The sequence below is a fragment of the Chelonia mydas genome, chromosome 11, assembly GCF_015237465.2.
Source record: "Chelonia mydas isolate rCheMyd1 chromosome 11, rCheMyd1.pri.v2, whole genome shotgun sequence".
NCBI lineage: Eukaryota > Metazoa > Chordata > Testudines > Cheloniidae > Chelonia > Chelonia mydas.
The window spans coordinates 66,363,639-66,385,280 of record NC_051251.2 but is presented as its reverse complement, the minus strand read 5'-3'; the positions used below and the strand labels follow the sequence as shown (position 1 = coordinate 66,385,280).

At 39.9% G+C, this 21,642-nt stretch overlaps 2 protein-coding genes across 6 annotated transcripts in view; one reads left to right on the top strand and one right to left on the bottom strand.

Annotated features, from left to right (window-relative positions):
* The window catches only part of SPAG16 (sperm associated antigen 16), a 710,758-nt gene that overhangs the window by 601,400 nt on the left and 87,716 nt on the right, over positions 1-21,642 (bottom strand). The gene's annotated exons all lie outside the window — the stretch shown is intronic.
* LOC102938654 (zinc finger protein 593) lies at positions 12,938-13,386 on the top strand. Its single transcript, XM_007068305.3, has one exon. The coding sequence runs from the start codon at positions 12,998-13,000 to the stop codon at positions 13,376-13,378; it is 381 nt and encodes a 126-aa protein (XP_007068367.2). The 5' UTR covers positions 12,938-12,997; the 3' UTR covers positions 13,379-13,386.

Sequence of the window (21,642 nt, the reverse complement as noted above, 5' to 3'; positions counted from 1 at the left end):
AAGTGCTTGCAACCCTTCCTGGTTTGATGCCATCTACATATTTTATAAGCATATTCTCCATTCCATTATTCAAGTTAACAACAAAAATATTGACTATTACTGAACCCAGGACTGACCCCTGTGCAACTCCATTAAATACACCCTCCCAGTTTGATAGGAAGCCATTGATAACTACTCTTTGAGCAGGATCTTTCATCCAGTTGTGCACCTACCTTATAGTAATTTCATCTAGACCAGATTTCCCTGGTTAGTTTATGAGAATGTCATATGGGACTGTGTCAAAAGCCTTACTAAAATCTAGATATATCACATCTACTGCTCCCTCCCTATTCACAAGCCAGTAACCCTGTCAAAGGGGGAAATTAGATTGGTTTGGCATGATTTGTTTTTGACAAATTCATGTTCCTTATAACCCTATTGTCCTCTAGGTGATTACAAACTGTTTAATAATTTGTTCAAGTACTTTTCTAGGTATCAAAGTTGGGCTATAATTCCCCGGGTCCTCTTTGTTTCCCTTTTTAAAAAGAGGTACTATGTTTGCCCTTCTCCAGTCCTCTAGAACCTCACCTGTCCTCCATGAATTCTGGAAGATAATTGCTAACAGTTCCAAGATTGCTTCAGCTAGTTTTTTAAAGTACCCTAAGATGAATTTCATGAAGCCCCGCTGACTTGAATACATCTAACTTATCTAAATATTCTTTAATGTGTTCCTTCCTCTTTGTTCTTAATATTGTGTTAAATATCTAATCACCATTAATCTTTTTAGTCAAAACTGAAGCAAAAAAACCCCCAAAAAACCCCAAGATGCATATCATGTGAAAGGCAATGATTGCTCCTCTGTATGTATCAGTTTATTCATTTTAAAAGGAAATAATGAGACATGTTAACAAATGAATGGGGGAGGGGGGTGGGGGGGAAGAAAGGGAGAATTATGAAGCTTAGTTCTTATTATTTATCTACCGTATATGTCCAAATACCCTCACAAAGTGCTTACTTGTCTGGCTGCCCATTTTCACTGTACGAAATATTCTTCTCTTGGATGTCACCCAAAATGAAGAAGGACTATGTATTTTTCCAATTGGAAAAGCACCATTTAGATCAGCTATTTTAACCTTACTCTCATTCCATTAAAATCAGTTTTTACTTCTTGCAGGAAAAGAGAGAGACAAGTGCATCTTCTTTTAAAAAGGGTTCTTCACGTCACTGTTTTAGGAAGGTGTTTATATGTTTTGTAAGTGCATTTATATTTTGGAGAACACAATTGCCTTTAAAAGAAAAGTTATCTATATACAAGCAACCCTAGTTGAAAGTATCAGTACTGACTACAGTAAAATTGTGACATCTTCTCCAGAAAAACTGCTTTTGCAGCAAAGGCGCCTCATAGCAATTTGGAAAGTAGGTTAGGTAGTCCCTGTATTTGATCCACTCACAGGACAGTTTGAAGATTCCTAGATCTTTAAAACCAGTGCAGCCCCTCTCTAGTATGAATTTAGTGAAGTAAATATGTAATACTTAGAAGTGTCAATTTGATGCAACATGTTAAAAATGTATTTTCTATTCATGGAATTATAATATTTCATTTTCTATTCTTGGAATTGTAATATTTCATTTTCTATTTCTAAATGCCACATAAAAATGATAGAGACAAGGTAGATGAGGTTATATATTTTATTGGACCAACTTCTATTGGTGGAAGGGAAATTTCAAGCTTCACAGAGCTGTTCTTCAGCTGTGGAAAAAGTATTCAGTGTCACAGCTAAATACAAGCTGGGACAGATGTGTTAACCTCTTATGTTTAACAATGTCACAGGAGACCCCTTAATCGCCCACTTCATTTTAACAATTCTGCAGTCATAGGACAAAGGAGGGCTAGTAGGTTACAAATTGTTGTAATGAGCCATAAAACCAGCATCTCTAAGTCCATGATTTTTAGTGTCTAGCAGAGTTATGAATTTAAGTTTCCAGGCTTGGCTTTTGAAGGTGTTGTGCAGGTTTCCTTTGAGGATGAGAATTGAGAGGTTATTCCATTTTCCACTTTTCACAATTTGTAACCTACTAACCCTCCTTTGTCCTACAACTGCAGAGGTGTTAATTGCCCACTTCATTTTAAGTGGTCTCCTGAAACATTAATTAACCCTTTATGTTTAACGATCTGTCCCACCTTGTATTCGGCTGTGACTAAACCTACAAATCTGTCACTGATTAGGGCCAGATTGCTAGATTAGGGCCACAGAGGTCACAGATTCTGTGATTTTTCATGACCTCCAGGACTTTAGGGCTTGGGCTATCAGCCCCCACCCCCCACTGCACCTTAGCCCCCTGCCAGTGGCAGGGATCAGGCTTCCGTGAATTCTTATTTATTGCCTGCAACCTGTCTGTGACTTTTACTACAAATAACCAAAATAAAATCTTAACCCTAGCTGTGACACACTGATTACTTGCCTCTCTCATATCATGGGACCGATATGGCTACAATAACACTACAAACATAAAAATGATTACTTATATTTTCAAAAGGGACTGGTGAGTTAGCATACTTCTGTTTTTGGATGTCCATGTTATGATACCTTACGAAGTGCTTCAGAAAGTGGTGAGCACTTCCCCATGAAAATCAAGACGCTTTAAGGAGTCTCAAATTGGACACCCAAAATTGAAACACACAAACTCACCAGTCACTTTCTTTAAATTTTCCAGTGGAACAACGCAAAGCACAACTAAAACACACCTGACAAATATTTTGTTGGAAAAGAGTAGAGGAAGAATAAAAGAGCTTAAGAAACAATACTGGAAGCCCAAAATCTGACAATACTCAGAAAGATTAATATTTGTACTCCTTTGAGGACAACAAGCGCTTTATAAGTAGCTGGTCAGAAAATGGAATTTCCATCTCGTGGAAAGTTCTGGCATTTTGAAATTTGTTTTTGTTCTGAATCAGAATAAAATGTTGAAATTTCAATAATTTTCAAATTCTGAAAAGAAAATTGATTTGGAAACATCAAAATATTTTGTTTCATTAATGTCAAAATATTATAATATAATACATAATACATAATAGTATATATATATCAAACTATTATAATACAATATAAAAGTCAAAATGGGACAATAAGTAAAAAATAGTTTTTACCCTATTGAAACAAAATGTTTCAACATTAACAAAATTAAATTAAAAGCTGAAATTATTCATTTTGACACTTTCCCTTGAAAAAATTTCCTGCAAAACGCTTAGATTTTGACAAAACTGCATTTTCCAATGGCAAAGTGTTCTCTGTAAAATATTTCAACCAGCTCTGATTAAAAATGTTCAGCATTATTACCAGTTACTATTATGAAGCACACAGTTACTTATGTATGTTTATTAGGGCTGACAAACTATTAAAAAAATTAATCACGATTAATTGCACAATTAATGACGCTGTTAAACAATAATAGAGTATCATTTATTTTAAATATTTTTGGATGTTTACTACATTTTCAAATCTATTCATTTAAATTACAACACAGAATACGAAGTGTACAGTGCTCACTTTATATTTATTTTTATTACAAATATTTGCACTGTAAAAAAACAAAACTGTATTTTTCAATTCACCTCATACAAGTACTGTAGTGCAATCTCTTTATCATGAAAGTTGAACTTACAAATGTAGAATTATGTAAAAAAACCTGCATTAAAAAATAAAACAGTGTAAAACTTTAGAGCCTACAAGTTCACTCAGTCCTACTTCTTGGTCAGCCAATAACTCAGACAAACAAGGTTGGTTACAATTTGCAGGAAGAGATAATGCTGTCTGCTTCTTGTTTACAATGTCACCTGAAAGTGAGAACATGCATTTGCATGTCACTGTTATAGCTGGTGTTGCAAGATGTATACATGCCAAATATGCTAAAGATTCATCTCTCTTCATGCTTCAATCACCATTCCAAAGGACATGCTTCCATACTGATCATGGGTTCTGTTTGATAACAATCCAAAGCAGTGCGGACTGATGCATGTTCATTTTCATCATCTGAGTCAGATGACACCAGCAGAAGGCTGATTTTCTTTTCTGGTGGTTTGGGTTCTGTAGTTTTGCATCAGAGTTTGCTCCTTTAAGACTTCTAAAAGCATGCTCCACACCTCATCCCTAGACTTTACTTTTGTTTTGGACTGTGCTTCAGATTCTTAAACCTTGGGTCAAGTGCTGTAGCTATTTTTAGAAATCTCACATCGGTACCTTCTTTGAGTTTTGTCAAATCTGCTGTGAAAGTGGTCTTAAAACCAACACGTGCTGGGTCATCATCTGAGACTGCTATAACATGAAATATATGCAGAATGTGGGTAAAACAGAGCAGAAGACATACAATTCTCCCCCAAAGGAGTACAGTCACAAATTTAATTGACACATTATTTTTTTAATGAGCATCATCAGCATGAAAGCATGTCCTCTGGAATGGTGGCCGCAACATGAAGGGGCATACAAATGGTTAGCATATCTGGCATGTAAATTCCTTGCAATGCTGGCTACAAAAGTGCCATGCGAACACCTGTTCTCACTTTCAGGTGACATTGTAAATAAGAAGCAAGCAGCACTATCTCCCGTCAATGTAAACAAACTTGTTTGTCTTAGCGATTGGCAGAAAAAGAAGTAGGACTGAGTGGACTTGTAGGCTCTAAAGTTTTACACTGTTTTGTCTTTGAGTGCAGTTATGTAACCAAAAAAAATCTGCATTTGTAAGTTACACTTTCACAATAAAGAGATTGTGGGTCAGTACTTGTATGAGATGAATTAAAAAAATACTATTTCTTTTGCTTATCATTTTTATAATGCATATATTTGTAATAAAAAATAATAATATGAAGTGAGCCCTGTGCACTTAGTGTTGTGTTGTAGTTGAAATCAATACTGAAAATGTAGAAAAATATCCAAAAATGTTTAATAAATTTCAAATGGTGTTCTATTGTTATAAGTGTGATTAATCAGGATTAATTTTTTTATGAGTTAATCACGTGAGATAACTGCAATTGACAGCCCTAATATTTATTCAAAATAGATGGCTATTTTCAGGTGTTTATAACACCTGCCAGGCTGAAATTTGACAAATTTGATCTCTGCTTGAAAACATTCTTTCTTTTGAATGTTTCAAAATGGCCTCATTCTCAAAAATAACTTTCAACTGTTTCTGAGACTGAGAAGAGTAAAAAAAAACACATTTGTCATTATAAAAAATAGTTACTTAAAAACAAATAGTTGCTGCATATCAACTGGAAGAAGAAACTTACAATTTCTTTTGGAGTTGGCCCTTACTTTGCATATATATGCCTTCCAATGGCCCAATAGGAACAGATTTTCTTTATGTTGAGAGACAATGGTTTTTAAAAAAAACATACATTGTGTGAATTTTGTTCTAAGATCAATAATCTGCCACGATAGTCCATTTACATGTCACATTTGCATGATTGTAAATGGATTCGATATGTCCATTGAGTAGGTGATCTCACAGCAGTCTACTCAAGTTATGCATGAACGAATAAAAAAATTGAGTTAAAATTTCATTTTTAGGCCCCCAGCTGTGCAAACAGCTCCAGATAGATCAATCCCTGTATCTATGCGGAGCTCCAGTCTTTTCAGTGGGACTCTGTGTGGACACATAAACCCACCTGCATAGAGCTCATTGGGGCCTTAATGCATAAAAGAATGTGGAATATGACCTGTGATGATACCTATGAAAAGGAGAATATAAAAGGATGCAGAGCATCTGATCCCAGCCTCATTTTACAGGATATGTTAAAATGTGCATGGAAGGCATGCAAAATATCCTGTCTTTTTTGCAAATTCGCCCCAAAATAAAGGAAGCAAAAAAGTCAATGATATAAAGCTAGATAAAAGACAAAGTAACTAAGAAATAAATAAAGATGTTATATAAATACATGCATACATTTAAAAGAGAAAAATTAGTGGGCAAGATAAAAGTAGCACAAATACAGACCCCAGTCCATCAAAGCTCTTACGCATATGCTTATTTTTAAGCCTGAGAGCTGTCCCACTGAAGTCAGTGGGACTACTCACAAGCATGCTTAACTTTAACCGTAAGGGTTTTGCTAGATTAGGGCCTTAGTGTCTCAGCAGAACCATGCTGTAGAGATCAGTGTTGCATCCAAGCCCCAACTACTTTCAAGATGATTCTAAGCTCACTAAGAACCCACTCAGTCCAATAGTGGGGATATACATAAAGAAATTCTTTGAAAATCCAAACGTGTGCATCAAAGAAAGGGTAAAAATCATCTTAATTGCATCTCTGTTTATGATGGGTGATCTCCAGTCAGTTCAGTACCTCAACATTTGAATGCTTTTTATAAAGTTACTAATACTTCATAAGTGGGCAAAATAAATAAATAATAATAATGAAAGGAACAAGCTCTCTCAAGAGATTTCCAACCTCTTTCTTATTACTCCTACACCTCCACTTCTTGTCTTCAAAAAAACCAGAAGGTGCAGGTTCTGAAGCACATAAATAATGACGCACTGACTAACTAACTAAGATAGATTTATTTTGGCTTAAGATTTGAAGAAAGGTTCAGGTCAGTTCATATTTTCCCCACACCCTGCAAATTCTGTCCCCACCCTCTTGACCCACACAAAGTCAGGTGACTTAGCTTTGGTGCTGAGGAGATGGTTTGATTCTAAATGTACCAACTATTAAGCAGGAAACCATTGAATTATTGTATGTCTAATCATTATATTGCAAGCACCACATTATGAGTGTAAAATATGACAACCCACTACTGTTCCATTTTGTTATTTGTCCTTTCCACCCAGACCAATTTTCCATTCTTCACTGTTAGCCATGTGTGCAAGAAACTACAATCTGAGCAATTCAGAAATATATATATGTAAAATAAATGGAATGTCATTAATACATTCCCAATCTGTAGTAATCTTGTATGATCCCTAATATTCAAGAAACCTGCTTTTCAAAATGTCACTGGGTTCATCAGTATATCATAGTACGACACGTTACACGTTTTTTATTTTAATCAGAAGTACAATTATTTTATAAACATCTGAAATATCAGGAAAAAAGTTGAAAGCAATACCAGGAGAGCTCAGTTTTATTGCACACTACATCTTGCTTAGCTTGTTAATAAAACTCATAAAAATCACCCACAAAGGTTGTGGCTACATAAATCTCCCTTATTCCGCTTTATAACCCTGATTTTTTTTCGTTTTCTTTTTTTTTTAAAAACATAAAGATAATATGCAATAGATAGTAAAAGTTAGATTAATTAAAAAAGCCATTGTAAAACTGCTCTTACTTCATCTACAGGACTACTGTGTTCATCAAACTGTTCAGACACAGTTTAAGTACTGGTGCCAAGAGTAAATTTAAATCTGAAAGTGCTCCTTACAATGTTAGTTTTAAGGTTCTGCCAAGGCAACTTCTTACAGCAGTTGCCTATGCAGCAAAGAAAATAGGTATTGTGTTTACAGCTGTTTCTCGGGTGCTTAATGATACTTTCCTGGCTCAGAAATGAACTTACTGTTCACCATAAAAAAAGGAGCATGAGGTTTGAGAAGAAATGCTGCTGGTTTTAACTAGTAGTGTATTTATTTTATTACAGTAGTTAAAATTATACTTAGCATTGTTTAGTATATCAGTGGAATTAGGGAATAAGAACAAAATTGGATACCATCATATATATCAAAAAGATTACATTTCTGATACTAAATAAGTATACAATTCAACAATGTGCATAATGGTGTTTAGTACTCTTTTTTCAGATCATTACCATTATTTGACTATCCTTTAGTGCCCTTAATACAGACCGTAAAAGTAAATATCAAACTAAGGAATGCTTCTGAGCATATTTTATGTGATTCATACTGTATAATCCTACAGAAACAGAGGCGACTCTTGCACAGTTCATGCTCCTGTTAAACTCTGCAAACATGCTGGCCAATATCTGTGTCAATCACATATCTCAATTAATCATATACGTTCAAAACAAATGAACTATATATGTAAAGGATCCAACGCAAAATCATACACCATCAAGGTAACATGTTTATAATGACTCAAGGACAGATTCTGTTAGTCCCCTAGGGGCTCGGCATTGAGGGTAATGGAAAGTGGCACCCAACCAGGTGGAGCTCTGAGACAGATTGTGCCTCCCCCATCTCCCTGGCACCACACCGAATGTACAGGCTGCATCACTCATCATTTGTGCCACTCTGAATTCATTTATTTGCCCCGACTCACTGCAGGCACACAGACAAATTCATCCAAAATACCCATTATGTAAGCCCTATAAAAGAACCGAGGGGGGCTTCCACTGGGAGAACAGCTACACCAGGGCGCCTGTGTATGTGCTGCCCAAACTGGAGCCACATAGGCATTTGCAGAATATCACAATGGGAGTGGCCACAGACACACATCCATGTGTAACGCCGATAGACCCCCGTCATCAGGATCGAACCTGGGACCTCTGAAGCTAAATGCATGAGCCTCTCCTGCGTGAGCTAAAAGCCATACGGCTAAGGCTGTAGAGCAAACTCATTAATCTCTCTCTCTAAGAGGTCCCAGTGCCACTAGATGGGACAGAACACTACACCCAGGAGGTGTGGGGGTTACATACTTCCCATAGCTGAGGAACCATGTCCCGAGCTCTAGAGACTTCCCAGTTGAAATCCGGGATGATCTCCCACTTGTAACACCGACAGACCCCAGTGGTCAGCGGGCGGGATTGAACCTGGGAACTTTGGAGCTTAGTGTATGAGCCTCTAGTCACTAGATTTTTGATAAGGGGTGCGAGAACATATTTTGAGAATCAAAGGGGTGCAAGCTGCAGTAAAGGATAAGAACCCCTGCTCTAGTGCACAAGCTAAAAGCCATATGGCTCTTAGCTTAGGCAGAAGAGCAAACTTATTAATCTCTCTCTCTAAGTGGTCTCCGTGCCACTAGATGGGACACAACACCACATCCAGGAGGTGTGTGGGTTACACATGCAAGTACAGTAGCTCAAAACCCCACACTCCACATGTATGGAGGGACTGTAACCACTACCGCAGCGCATTGGTTGGTATAGGTGGCTTGAAGGGTGAGGGCTGGGACCAGCACAGAAGCCGTGAACCCAAACCCTTACTTGAGAAATGGATTTCATTTCCCCAACTGCTCTGCATTCACACAAGTGGTATGGTTTTCACCCAGAAGGAATAGCCTTCACACTATGCTAAGCATAGGGCCTGCTATCTGTCCTTCTCCCTGTCCCTTCTGTGGGATGTACAAGGTGGTGGGGGCGGGGGGACGACTCCTGCATCCTCTTCCATTCATGCACTGGAGTAAGGAAAAATTTGGTTCTCAGACTTCAGGTTCTGTGTAGTCTTTGTTCAGCTGTGAAGGAGAGTAATGCAGCAGAGAAACTGAATTATTCCTGGAATAGCTTACACAGTGGACATATTCACAGCTCTTTTGGAGCTAACTCTCGTCTCACGTGCCCACGTAGTTCTACAGAAATCAACGGGACTACTCACCTAAGTTAGGCCAGCAGGACTTGCTTTTTAATTTCTACAGTATCAAAGTTGTGAATGAGTGAACAAGTCAGTAAAAGTCAAGGACTATGCTGAACCTCAGTCCAAACATTCAATAATTCTTTAGGAAGAATTAGATCGGTTTGGAGAAGAAACCCCTTGCCTGATCAAAGGTATTTTTTGCCCATACCTTTTTCCCCATCTTTGTGAAAATCATGCCATATCATTGTGCAATACAGCACATCTAGCAATCTCCTCGAGGTCAATAAATTGAGTCGCTGTGAGCTCAGAGACAGGATGCGGTCAAGAATTCAGTTCACTATATTCAGTTACAGTCTCCACACTACATAATGATTACCCAATTGTTTTATTACTCCTTGGTATTAGCAATAAGGATATTGTTGTGACTCTTGGATCTCAAATGTGGGCCCACAGGGTTCATGGAAGCAGCCATGCTCCAACCCTCCACCTGGCAGCCTATTGACAACTGCTTACCTGGGACCAGCAAAAACCAGGCCCAGCATGAAGGAGTCCTAGAGCAGCTGGTTGTCCTGCTGGCCCTATTTAAAAGCCAGCAGCAGGAACAAGAACCTGTCTGAACAACTGGGCCCCGCCCTGCTCCAGATTGTGTGCCTATTGCCCCTCGACCTGATTTCCTGGCATTCCGACCTGGCTTGTCTCCTGGCATCTGATCCGTGATTCCTGACCTTCAGTGGGCTCTTCTGGTATCCTGACCCAGCCTGACTCTGGTTCCCAACTCATGGTCCTGATCTCCAGTTTATCTCCTGCTTCTGTCCTCCCACTATCCTAGCCCAGCAGACTCGACTCCTGTCTCATGACTGGAGACTCTGGCTCTGACTACGGGGTCTGGCTGCCCATAACCTGGCCCATGCCCATAACCTGGCCATGACAGATATAAGTAAATATGCACATTTAATTGTCATCCCTTGAATAGCAAAATTGTTTCATTCCGTATTATAAATATAGGGTGCACAGAGTCTATTCTTCTACTGATGCCCTTGGATTTTGGATTTTACACACCTAGATCCCATTAACATTAGTAGGAGTTAGGTATATAAATCCCCACCAGAGATGTGAAAATAAACTCTCTAATATTTTATAACTAGTAATCTTCAGTGTGTTGATACTGATTCTTGTTGCCAAGACATCACTCAGTTATTATGGTAGAATATGCTCCAGCATATTCGTCAAATATATAATTACCCTGAATATAGCAAATCACTCCCTTTTGAGATGCAAAACCCTATCAATTTTTCCCCACTGTGTAAATATACACTACAGCTACACAGTTGCGGAAACGTCAATGATTTTACAGAAAAGACATTCTGAGAACGTGGTTGCAAATTAAATCAGACTTGCGAAATTCCACTTCCAAAGGGAAGTAAATAGTGTTAAAAAAAATACTATCATCAGTCATTTTGGTAAAACAGATGCAAGTACATTTTATGCTTTGACTTGTACATTTTCAAGACAATTTTGGCACGTTACTCCTGAGGACATTACCTGTCTCATCCTCAAAAAAGGCCTACATTGGAGAAAGCGACTATGTTTATGATTAACTATAAAATAAACATTGGTGTAAAAATATGCAAACTTATGCAAAATAATTTAATTTTGTAGATTTAAATTTTGCTTAGGGTTCTACCAGACTTCAGTGATGTTTTAAATGACTGCAACACATGGTGCATAGCCCATACAATTCAATTAGGTATATTAAAATAGGCAATTCTGATTATACGATAGACTTCTAGTTCAGCTTTGTAGAGCACTTTATAAATGTTGCAGTTATGAGCCAGACATTTCATCACTTTTAACATATATTAACTACGAGAGATTATTATGAACTCTCTTTACTGTGCAGAGATCTGCTTAGACCTAATTTTAAAGCCGAACCTGAACTGACTACACCATAAGAACCCAATCCTGAGTGAGTCAAGACATTTTCAGACCCAGCCCAAATCTTTGTCAGCACCACCACCACCTCATTCTTGGGGCTCAGACTGGCTGGGGATTTCTGGTCCCCATGCCCACAATCCATCTCTGGCTGCTTCCCACTCCTGACAGCCACCACCACCTTGCTGCCCTGTATGTGCTGCAGATTGAGTATGCTGACAAGTCACAGAGACTCTCACTCCGCAGCATATGCAGTACAAGGCAGTCGCAGCTGGCAGGAGTGGGTCATGCAGCCACTGCGCCAACCCGACGGGCAGGAGGAGGTGAACAGGTACTACCCAAACCAAGCCCAAGAATCACAGAAGATTAGGGTTGGAAGAGACCTAAAGGGGTCATCTAGTCCAACCCCCTGCTCAAAGCAGGACCAACCCCAACTAAATCATCCCAACCAGGGCTTTGGGTTGGGTTGTTTTCAGACCAGATCCAACCTGACCCCAACACTTGCAGTCATGTTCCATCAGGTTCTTGTTGAGTTGCAAGGGTCTAATTCTTTGTATATACAACTCTGTATCCTGAACAACTTATCAGCCCTATTTACTTCTTCATTTCCTTGGGATAGCCACATATGTCAACTGACTAGGCAATTTAGGCCCACATTTTCAAACCTGGGTACCTAAAATGAGGGTCCTAGATCCCTAAGGTGGACATAGGAACTTTATTTCCATTGATTCACTGGCTATGTCAGTCCTTAAAAAGCAGAGTGCCTATCATACAATAGATTTGTGTGCCTTGAGCAGCATTAGAAGCTCCTGTATGCTCCTGCAGCTACAAGCTTTAATTTTTCCCCTGAAGTAGAGGGTCTGAGTCCATACAGACACCACAGCTGGCACTAATTAGCACCCTTGTTGACTCTCTCAGCTGAAATCCAAGTAGTGAGAGATAAAGAAAACTACCCTGTCATCACATTTGTAAGCATGGGAAACAACTGAATTGGTCTGAAATCAAAAGGATGAAATTAAATAAAGACAAGGGCAAAGTATAACACTTAGGAAGGAAAATATGAAAATGGGGAATAACTGGCTAGGTGGTAGTACTGCTGAAAAGGATCTGGGGGTTAGAGAGGATCACAGACTGAATATGAGTCACCAACGTGATGCAGTTGTAAAAACGGCGAATATCATTCTGGGGTATATTAACAAGAGAGTTGTATGTAAGACAAGGTAGTTGTCCCACTCTACTCAACGCTGGAGTACTGTGTCCAATTCTGGGTGCCACACTCTGGAAAAGATGTGGATAAACTGGAGAGAGTTCAGAAGAGAGCAACAAAAATGATAAAAGGTTTAGAAAACCAGCCCTGTGAGGGAAAGTTAAAAAAACTGAACATGTTTTGTCTTGAGAAAAGACGACTAAGGGGGGACCTGATAATCTTCAAATACATTAAGGGCTGTTTTAAAAAGGCTGATCAATTGCTCTCCATAGCCACACAATGGGCTTAATCTGCAGCAAGGGAGATTTAGGTTAGATATCAGGAAAAACTTTCTACCTAAGAATAGTCTCCCCGCCCCGTCCTCGCCATGGCGCCGCGGAGCTCCCATCACACGGGCTCGCACAAGGCGCGCTCCCTGGCCCGCCAGTGGAAAGCAAAGCAGCGGTGCCGGGACCTGGACCAGATCCATGGGGACCTGCAGCCGGACAACACGGCCAGGCTGCTGCACCAGGAGCCGGACCCCGACATGCCCGGGAGTGCGCAGCACTACTGCGTGCGATACTTTGTAGATTTGAATAGCATGAAGGAACATTTCAAATCTAAAGTTCACAAAAGAAGACTGAAGCAGCTGAGGGAGGAGCCTTATACCCAGCAGGAGGCAGAGAGAGCAGCTGGGATGGGATCCTACATTTCTCTAAAGAAGACAGAAGTACAGACTCAACCGCTTGTGATGGAGGAATCTGGCTGAATAGGGAGGACCAGAGATTGTTCTCTGATCCCACTTTGCGGCAGCTTCAAAAAAAAAAAAAAAAAAAGGGTAAGTACTGGACTAGGCTTCCAAGGGAGGTTGTTGAATCCCCATCACTAGAACTTTAAGAACAGGTTAGACAAACCTCTGTCTAGCTATACTTGGCCCTACCTCAGTATGAGTGGGCTGGGCTAGATCAGAGATGGATTAAGGTTTCCTGGGGCCCTGGGCCACAGCATCTGCCGGGGATGGGGTCGGGGGGGGGGGGGGGGCGCACTGAGGCTTCTGCTGGAGATGGGTGCAGAGGGGGTAGGGGAGCCTTCCCCCGTCCCTCGGCTTCTGATCGGGACTGGGGGGGGAGCACAGGGGGCTTCCCCCATCCCGCAGCTTCTGCCAGGGGACTTCCCCCACCCAGCCGGTGGCTGGGGCTCTGGGCTTCCGCCGCCCAGCAGCAGAGTTTTTCCAGGGCCCCCCAGGTGGCTGGGGCCCTTGGGCACAGGCCCTGTCGGCCCAGAGGCTAATCCGCCCCTGGGCTAGAAGACCTCTCAAGCTCCTTTCCAGCCCTACATTTCTATGATTCTGTGAACAAGGGTGCACGTGAATATAAGAGATCACCTTTTAAAATTTGACCCACAAAGACTGTAATAACTAAAACTACATTGCATTCAAGTGTTTGACAAGTTCACTTTTGTCTCCCATTCTGGTGTACTGTGTTTTGTTGCAGTTTTCCCACAAACGTATGTAATTGTCAAAGTCTACCACTACTTACTACACAGTAGAACCTCAAAGATACAAACACCAGAGTTACGGACTTATCAGTCAACCGGACACCATGTGGAACTGGAAGTAATCAGGCAGCAGCGGAGACACACACACACACCACACAAAAAGCAAATACTTTACTGCCTCGGGGCATTAGCCCTGGGGCTCAGGGCCTCAGCTGGAGGAGGGAGGAGCTGAGGCTGCAGCCGCAGAGTGAGAGGGGTCAGAGCTCCCGGCAGAATACTACACTTAGGAAGGAATAATCAATTGCACAAATATAAAATGGGAAATGATTGCCTAGGAAGGAGTCGTGAAGAAATGGATCTGAGGGTCATAGTGGATCACAAGCTAAATATGTGTCAACAGTGTAACGCTATTGCAAAAAAAATTAAAAATAAAAGCAAACATCATTCTGGGATGTATTAGCAGGAATGTTGTAAGCAAAACACAAAAAGCAATTCTTCTACTCTACTGAGCACTAATGAGGCCTCAACTGTGTCCAGTTCTGGTTGCCACATTTCAGGAAAGATGTAGACAAACTGGAGAAAGTCCAGAGGGCGGGGGGGGGAGGGAGATTAAAGGTCTAGAAAACATGACCTATGAGAGAAGTTGCAAAACTAGGTTTGTTTCATCCGGAGAAGAGAAGATTGAGCGGGGACATTATAACAGACTTCAAGTACCTAAAAGGTTATTATAAAGAGAAGGGTGATAAATTGTTCAGCTATCCACCGAGGACAGGACAAGAAGCAAGGGACATTTAGACATTAGGAAAAATTTCCTAACTGTAAGGGCAGTTAACACTGGAACAAATTACCTAAGGAGGTTGTGGAATCTCTGTCAATGGAGGTTTTTAACAACAGATTCGACAAACAGCTGTCAGGGTGGTTTAGATAATATTTAGTCCTGCCTCAGTTCAGGGGAGCGGACTAGATGTCCTATTAAGGTACCCTCCAATACTGCATTTCTATTATTTGATTCTATGTATCACTTTACATGTGCCTGTATTAAAATGCATATTGTTTACTTGCCCCCAGTTTACTATGCGATCCAGATAGCTCTGTATTGGTGACCTGTCCTCTTCATCATTTGCCTCTCCACAATCTTTGTGTCATCTGCAAATTTTGTCAGGAATGATTTTATGTTGTCTTCCCAGTCATTGATAAACATTTTAAATAGAGCAGAGCTGCTAATCAATCTCTGCGGGGCCCACTCCGTGTTGAAACAAACTCAATGATGAGTCCACATTTGCAATTCCATTTTGAACCCGATCAGTTTGCCAGCTTTTCATCCCTTCATGTGTGCCGTGTTGATTTTGTATCATTTTAGTTTCTTAATCAAAATATTGTGCGGCACCAAGTCAAATGCCTTACACAGGTCTAAGTACATTACATTAACACTATTACCTCTATCATCCAAACTTGTAATCTCATTCAAAATGTATAAAGTTAGTTTGGTAAAATCTGTTTCCAATAAACTCATGTTGATTGGCATTAATTATATTGCCCATCTTTGATCCTTTATTAATCAATTCCTGGCTCAATTCCTTAGGTGCTCAGGTGTAAAACTCTCAACTTTCAGTCCCACTTGCAGTCGGTCAACTTCAAGTTTACAGTACTGAAGAATGGAATTAATTTTTGCCAGCTTGCTCCTAAATAACACAATTGCAATACCATGTGTTTTTGTAAGATATCATAACTGCAAGTTATTATTCAATTTCTGAACCCATTCTAAGATCTCTCGACAGGAAGATAATTTATTTATGGGGGTTAGAACAGATGGCATGGTGAGTTAATGCAAGTTTTACTCTGAAAAATGGCACTGACTTAACTCAATAGATCTGTTTGTGTGTATTCAGAATCATACCTCCTGAAATGGGTTAAAGTTTTTATGGCTTTGTATGACTCTTCACCCTTCAAAACCAACACAGTTCTGAGAGGAAGATAGATTCTAGTTATTCTTCTACAGTCACTTTTAAAAGTAGAACTACACTTTAATACACACTAGCTTTTTCCTCTGCAGATTTTTATTTTTTAAATCCTAACTAAATTACTAGGTTCAGGTAACCCTTATCTGCCATGGATGTTCATCCATATATAAAACACACATAAAATTGGCACAAACCTCATCACACTTTCACTACAAATCTATAGTAGTTTTATGGTGACCCTAAACACTGGTGAATGCCTAGGTGCTCTGCTCATAGGTTACAAAGGGGTGTCTGTCTGGCAGCAGAACTAGCTGGTGCAGTGTAGGATTGGGTGCAACAAGCATGATTATGTTAGGGGTGTAAGGAATGCAGCCAGAACACCCATTGTGCCAAAGCTATTCCCTGGGCCATATAGGGTATGTCTATACTGCACATTAAGCCTAAGTCTGTGGGACCCAGGCTTATGGACTTAGTGTTTCCAAGCCTGCACTTAAATGTCCTCACTGCATCATAAACCTTGGTTTACAACTCCTGGGCCCATGTCCCACAGACATGCTAACATGTCCATACTGCACTGTGCAGACATTCTGACTCAGATCTGCAGCTTCACCTGCGTCCACACTGCAAAATGACAGGGCTTGGACCCGAGTCATAGAGGAGTTGTGCTCTGACTGACCCCGCAAAGCAGGGTCCTAGGACCTGGGTCCTGAGTGCTTGCTGACCAAGTTAGACTTATTTGTGTGTTGACGGAAGCAAGCTTGGGCTCAAACATGAATCAGAACCTAGACTTAGTGTGCAGTGTGTAGACATACCCACCAGTTCCTTAGATGTAATAGCAGCTAGAGTACAAGTTAAGGCAGCCCTCAAAACTGCCCTAATCAGCGCCTGGGGCTGAACAAGCCCCTGACATCACAAGGGTTAGACAGGTTTAAACTACCCCACCTCTGCCCATCTCAGAGCTAGGTACCTTTTAAAGAGTTTGTTCCATTACAGCTTTTGGCTGCTCTTTATGTTTAAAAGAAGGTATCTTACTCTAGATTTTAAGACTTGAAAAGACCATGATGATCATCTAACCTGACCTCCTGCATAACACAAAACATTTCACCCTCATACAAGATATAGGTTTGAAGGGAATTCAGACAGAATGTATTAAAAATCACCAGCAACTGAATCACTGGAATATGCTATTCAGTTATAATGAAACACAAAGAGAAGACCTACCCTTTTCATTGTGCACCTCAGCAGATGCACATGTTCAGTATGAAGCCAAAGTAGCTATGTAAACAACCTTTTCTTAAACCCTGGTTGAAAAATGTAAAACCAAACCATTCCCAAAATCATGGAATCACAGGCTTGTAGGACTAGAAGGGACCTCGAGAGGTCATCTAGTCCAGTCCCCTGCACTCAAGGCAGGATGAAGTATTATCTAAATAGTTTCTGACAGGTGGTTGTCTAACCTGCTCTTAAAAATCTCCAGTGTCAGAGATTCTACAACCTCCCTATGCAACTTATTCCAGTGCTTAATTACCCTGATCATTAGGAAGTTTTTCCTAATGTCCAACCTAAACTGCCCTTGCTGCAATTTAAGCCCATTGTCCTATCCTCAGAGGTTAACAAGAACAATTTTTCTCCCTCCTCCCAACACCTCTTTATGTATTTGAAAACTGTTATGTCCCCTCTCAGTCTTCTCTTCTCCAGACTAAACAAACCAATTTTTTTTTCAATCTTCCCTCATAGGTTGTGTTTTCTAGACCATTAATCATTTTTTTGCGCTAATCTGGACTCTCTCCAATTCAAATCATATCTTTCCTGAAATGTGGTAATCAGAACTAGACACAATACTCTGGTTGAGGCCTACTCAGTGAGGAATAGAGCAGAAGAATGTGTCTTGCTTACAACACTTCTGCTAATTCATCCCAGAATTATGTTTGGGTTTTTTTGCAACAATGTTACACTGTAGACTCATATTTGGCTTGTAATCCACTATGACCCCCAGATCCCTTTCTGCAGTACTCCTTGTTAGGCAGTCATTTCCCATATTGTGTGTGTGCAATTGATTGTTCCTTCGTAAGAGGAGTACTTTGCATTTGTCCTCACTGAATTTCATCCTGTTTACTTCAGACCATTTTTCCAGTTTATCCGGATCATTTTAATCCCATCTTCCAAAGCACTTGCAACCCCTCCAAGCTTGGTATCATCCACAAACTTTATAAGTATACTCTCTATCCCATTATCTAAATAATTGATCAAGATATTGAACAGAACTAGACCCAGAACTGACCTCTGCAGAACCGCACTTGATATGCCCTTCCAGCTTCACTGTGAACCACTGATAACTACTCTCTGAGAACAGTTTTCCAACCAGTTATGCACCCATCTTAGAGTAGCCCCATTTAGACTGTATTTCCCTAGTTTGTTTACAAGAAGGTCATATCAGACAGTATCAAAAGCCTTACTAAAGTCAAAATATAGCACACCTACCACTTTCCCCCATCCACAAGACTTGTTACCCTGTCAAAGAATGTTATTAGGTTGATTTGACATAATTTGTTCTTGAAAAATCCACACTGACTGTTACTTATCACTTTATAATCTTATAGGTGTTTGCAAATTGATTGCTTAATTATTTGCTCCATTATCTTTCGGGTACTGAAGTTAAACTGACTTGTCTGTAATTCCCCGGATTGTCCTCATTTCCATTTTTATTGATTGGCACTATATTTTCCCTTTTCTAGTCCTCTGGATTCTCTTCAGTTTTCCGTGACTTTTGGAAGATAATTGCTAATGGTTTGGATATCTGCTCTGTCAGCTCCTTGAGTACTAGGATGTATTTCATCAGGTCCTGGTGACTTCAAGACATCTAACTTGTCTAATCAATTTTTAACTTGTTCTTTCCCTATTTTAGCTTCTGATCCTCCCTCACATTCACTGGCATTTATTATGTTAGACATTGAGTCGCTGCTAACCTTTTTGATGAAAATTGAAACAAAAAAGTCATTTAGCACTTCTGCCATTTCTACATTTTCTTTTATTGCTTTTCCCCCCTCATTGATTAACAGGCCTATACTGTCCTTGGTCTTCTTCTTGCTTCTAATGTATTTGCAAAATGTTTTCTTGCTACCCTTTACGTCTCTAGCTAGTTTAATCTCATTTTGTGTCTTGGCCTAATTTTTCCCTCCATACTTGTTTATATTCATCCTTTGTAATTTGACCTAGTTTCCAATTTTTTGTAGGACTCATTTGAGTTTCAGATCATTGAAGATCTCCTGGTTAAGCCAGGGCGGTCTCTTGCCGTACTTTTTGTCTTTCCTATGCAGTGAGATAGTTTGCTCTTGTGCTCTTAATAATGTCTCTTTGAAAAATTGCCAAGCTCTCTTGAACTGTTTTTCCCCTTACACTTGCTTCCCATGGGATCTTACCTACCAACTCCCCGGGTTTGCTAAAGTCTGCCTTCTTGAAATCCATTATCTTTATTGTGCTGTTTTCCCTCCTACAATTCCTTAGCATCATGAACTCTACCATTTCATGATCACTTTTATCCAAGCTGCCTTTCACTTTCAAATTCTCAATCAGTTGCTCCCTATTTGTCAAAATCAAATCTAGAACCTCTTCCCTAGTAGCTTTCTCCACCTTCTGAAATAAAAAAAATGTCACTAATACATCCCAAGAAATTGTTGGTTAATCTGTGCCCTGCTGTGTTATCTTTCCTAAAAGATGTTTGGGTAGTTGAAGTCTCCCATCACCACCAAGTCCCGGGCTTTGGATGATTTTGTTAGTTGTTTAAAAAATAGCTGCATCCACCTCTTCTTCCTGGTTAGGTGATCTGTAGTAGACACCTACAGGGTTGGATCACAGAAACCCCCTGGGAGCTGCCACCTGATGTGCCAAGACTACTTCTGCTCCTGCTTTCTTGCCCAGTCAGCTTAGGACTTCAGTGCCCTGCCTGGTTTGAGCCAGACCCGCTAGCCTGCTGCAAACCCAGACCCAGGTCTGAACCATGTCCCCTAACAGCTGTAGGCTTACCTGAAAGCAGCTTACAGAAGTGTTCCTGTCCTTGAAACTCAGATGCCCAACTCCCAATGGGGCCCAAACCCCAAATAAATCCGTTTTACCCTATATAAAGTTTATACAGGGTAAACTCATAAATTGTTCACCCTCTGTAACACTGATAGAGCGATATGCACAGCTGTTCCCCCCACCTCCCAAGTATTAATACATACTCTGGGTTAATTAATAAGTTAAAAGTGATTTTATTAAATACAGAAAGTAGGATTTGAGTGGTTCCAAGTAGTAACAGACAGAACAAAATGAATTACCAAGCAAAATAAAATAAAACCCACAAGTCTATGTCTAATAAAACTGAATACAGACAAAACCTCACCAGTTCCAGTAACATTCCTTTTACAGACTAATCTCCTTTTAGTCCGGGTCCAGCAATCACTCACACCCCCTGTAGTTACTGTCTTTTGTTCCAGTTTCTTTTAGGTATCCTTGGGGGTGGAGAGAATAGCTCCTGAGCCAGCTGAAGACAAAATGGAGGGGTCTCCCAGGGGTTTAAATAGACTTTCTCTTGTGGGTGGAGACCCCCTCCTCTCTCCTATGCAAAGTCCAGCTACAAAATGGAGTTTCAGAGTCACATAGGCAAGTCACATGTTCCTGCAAGACTGAGTTCCTTACCAGTGAAGCCACATTTCTGGGAAAGCTCAGATGTGGATTGGTGTCTTCAAGTTCTATTGTCTGTTAAGTGCTTCTTGACTGGGCACTTAACTTGCACATTTGTTTCTCAAGAAGCTGACCAAATGCTTCTTACTAAGGCTGTTTAGAAATCAAACAAATATACAGCCAATATTCATAACTTCAACTACAAAAATGATACAGGTATACAAATAGGAAGAATAGATTCAGTAGATCATAACCTTTACAGAGATATGTTACATGGCATATGTAGCATAAAACATATTCCAGTTATGTCACATATATACATTCATAAGCATATTTCCATAGAGCTTTATGGGGTGCACCATCACACCTACCATGACATCACTCTTGTTTTTTAACCCCTTTATCCTTACCCAGAGACTTTCAACATGTCTGTCTCCTATTTCCATCTCAACCTCAGTCCAAGTGTATACATGTTTGATATAAGGCAATACCTCCTCTCTTTTTTCCCTGTGCATGTTCAAAGTACAGTTTTCACAACCCCATAGTCAGTCAAATCAAAAGAAGTTTTCCCTGGCATTGTTAAAGGCACTTCTCTTCATTGTGGGACTATTAACCAGCCTAATTTAAAAAGTTTGTCTAGTTAAATAGCTAGTGCTATTTAAATTTATGCCATGCATAGATCAAATGTTACACATACACACACAGAGTATATATTACATATAAAACATTTAATCTTTCAGGTCTTATCTCTTTTGTAAAGTTTGAGCAAAAACCATTCTGCCATTTTGAAATGGAGACTGAAAAAACACTTTCTCATTATTTTAAAAAGGGGTAGATTTTGGCCCTCCATTGAAATGATTGTCATCTGATAGCAGCCACAGCACATGAACACTGAAGAATGTGGGAATTATCT

Bases quoted from the DNA above. Each gene is read 5' to 3' on its own strand.
- LOC102938654 (XM_007068305.3), top strand. From the start codon at position 12,998: ATGGCGCCGCGGAGCTCCCATCACACGGGCTCGCACAAGGCGCGCTCC.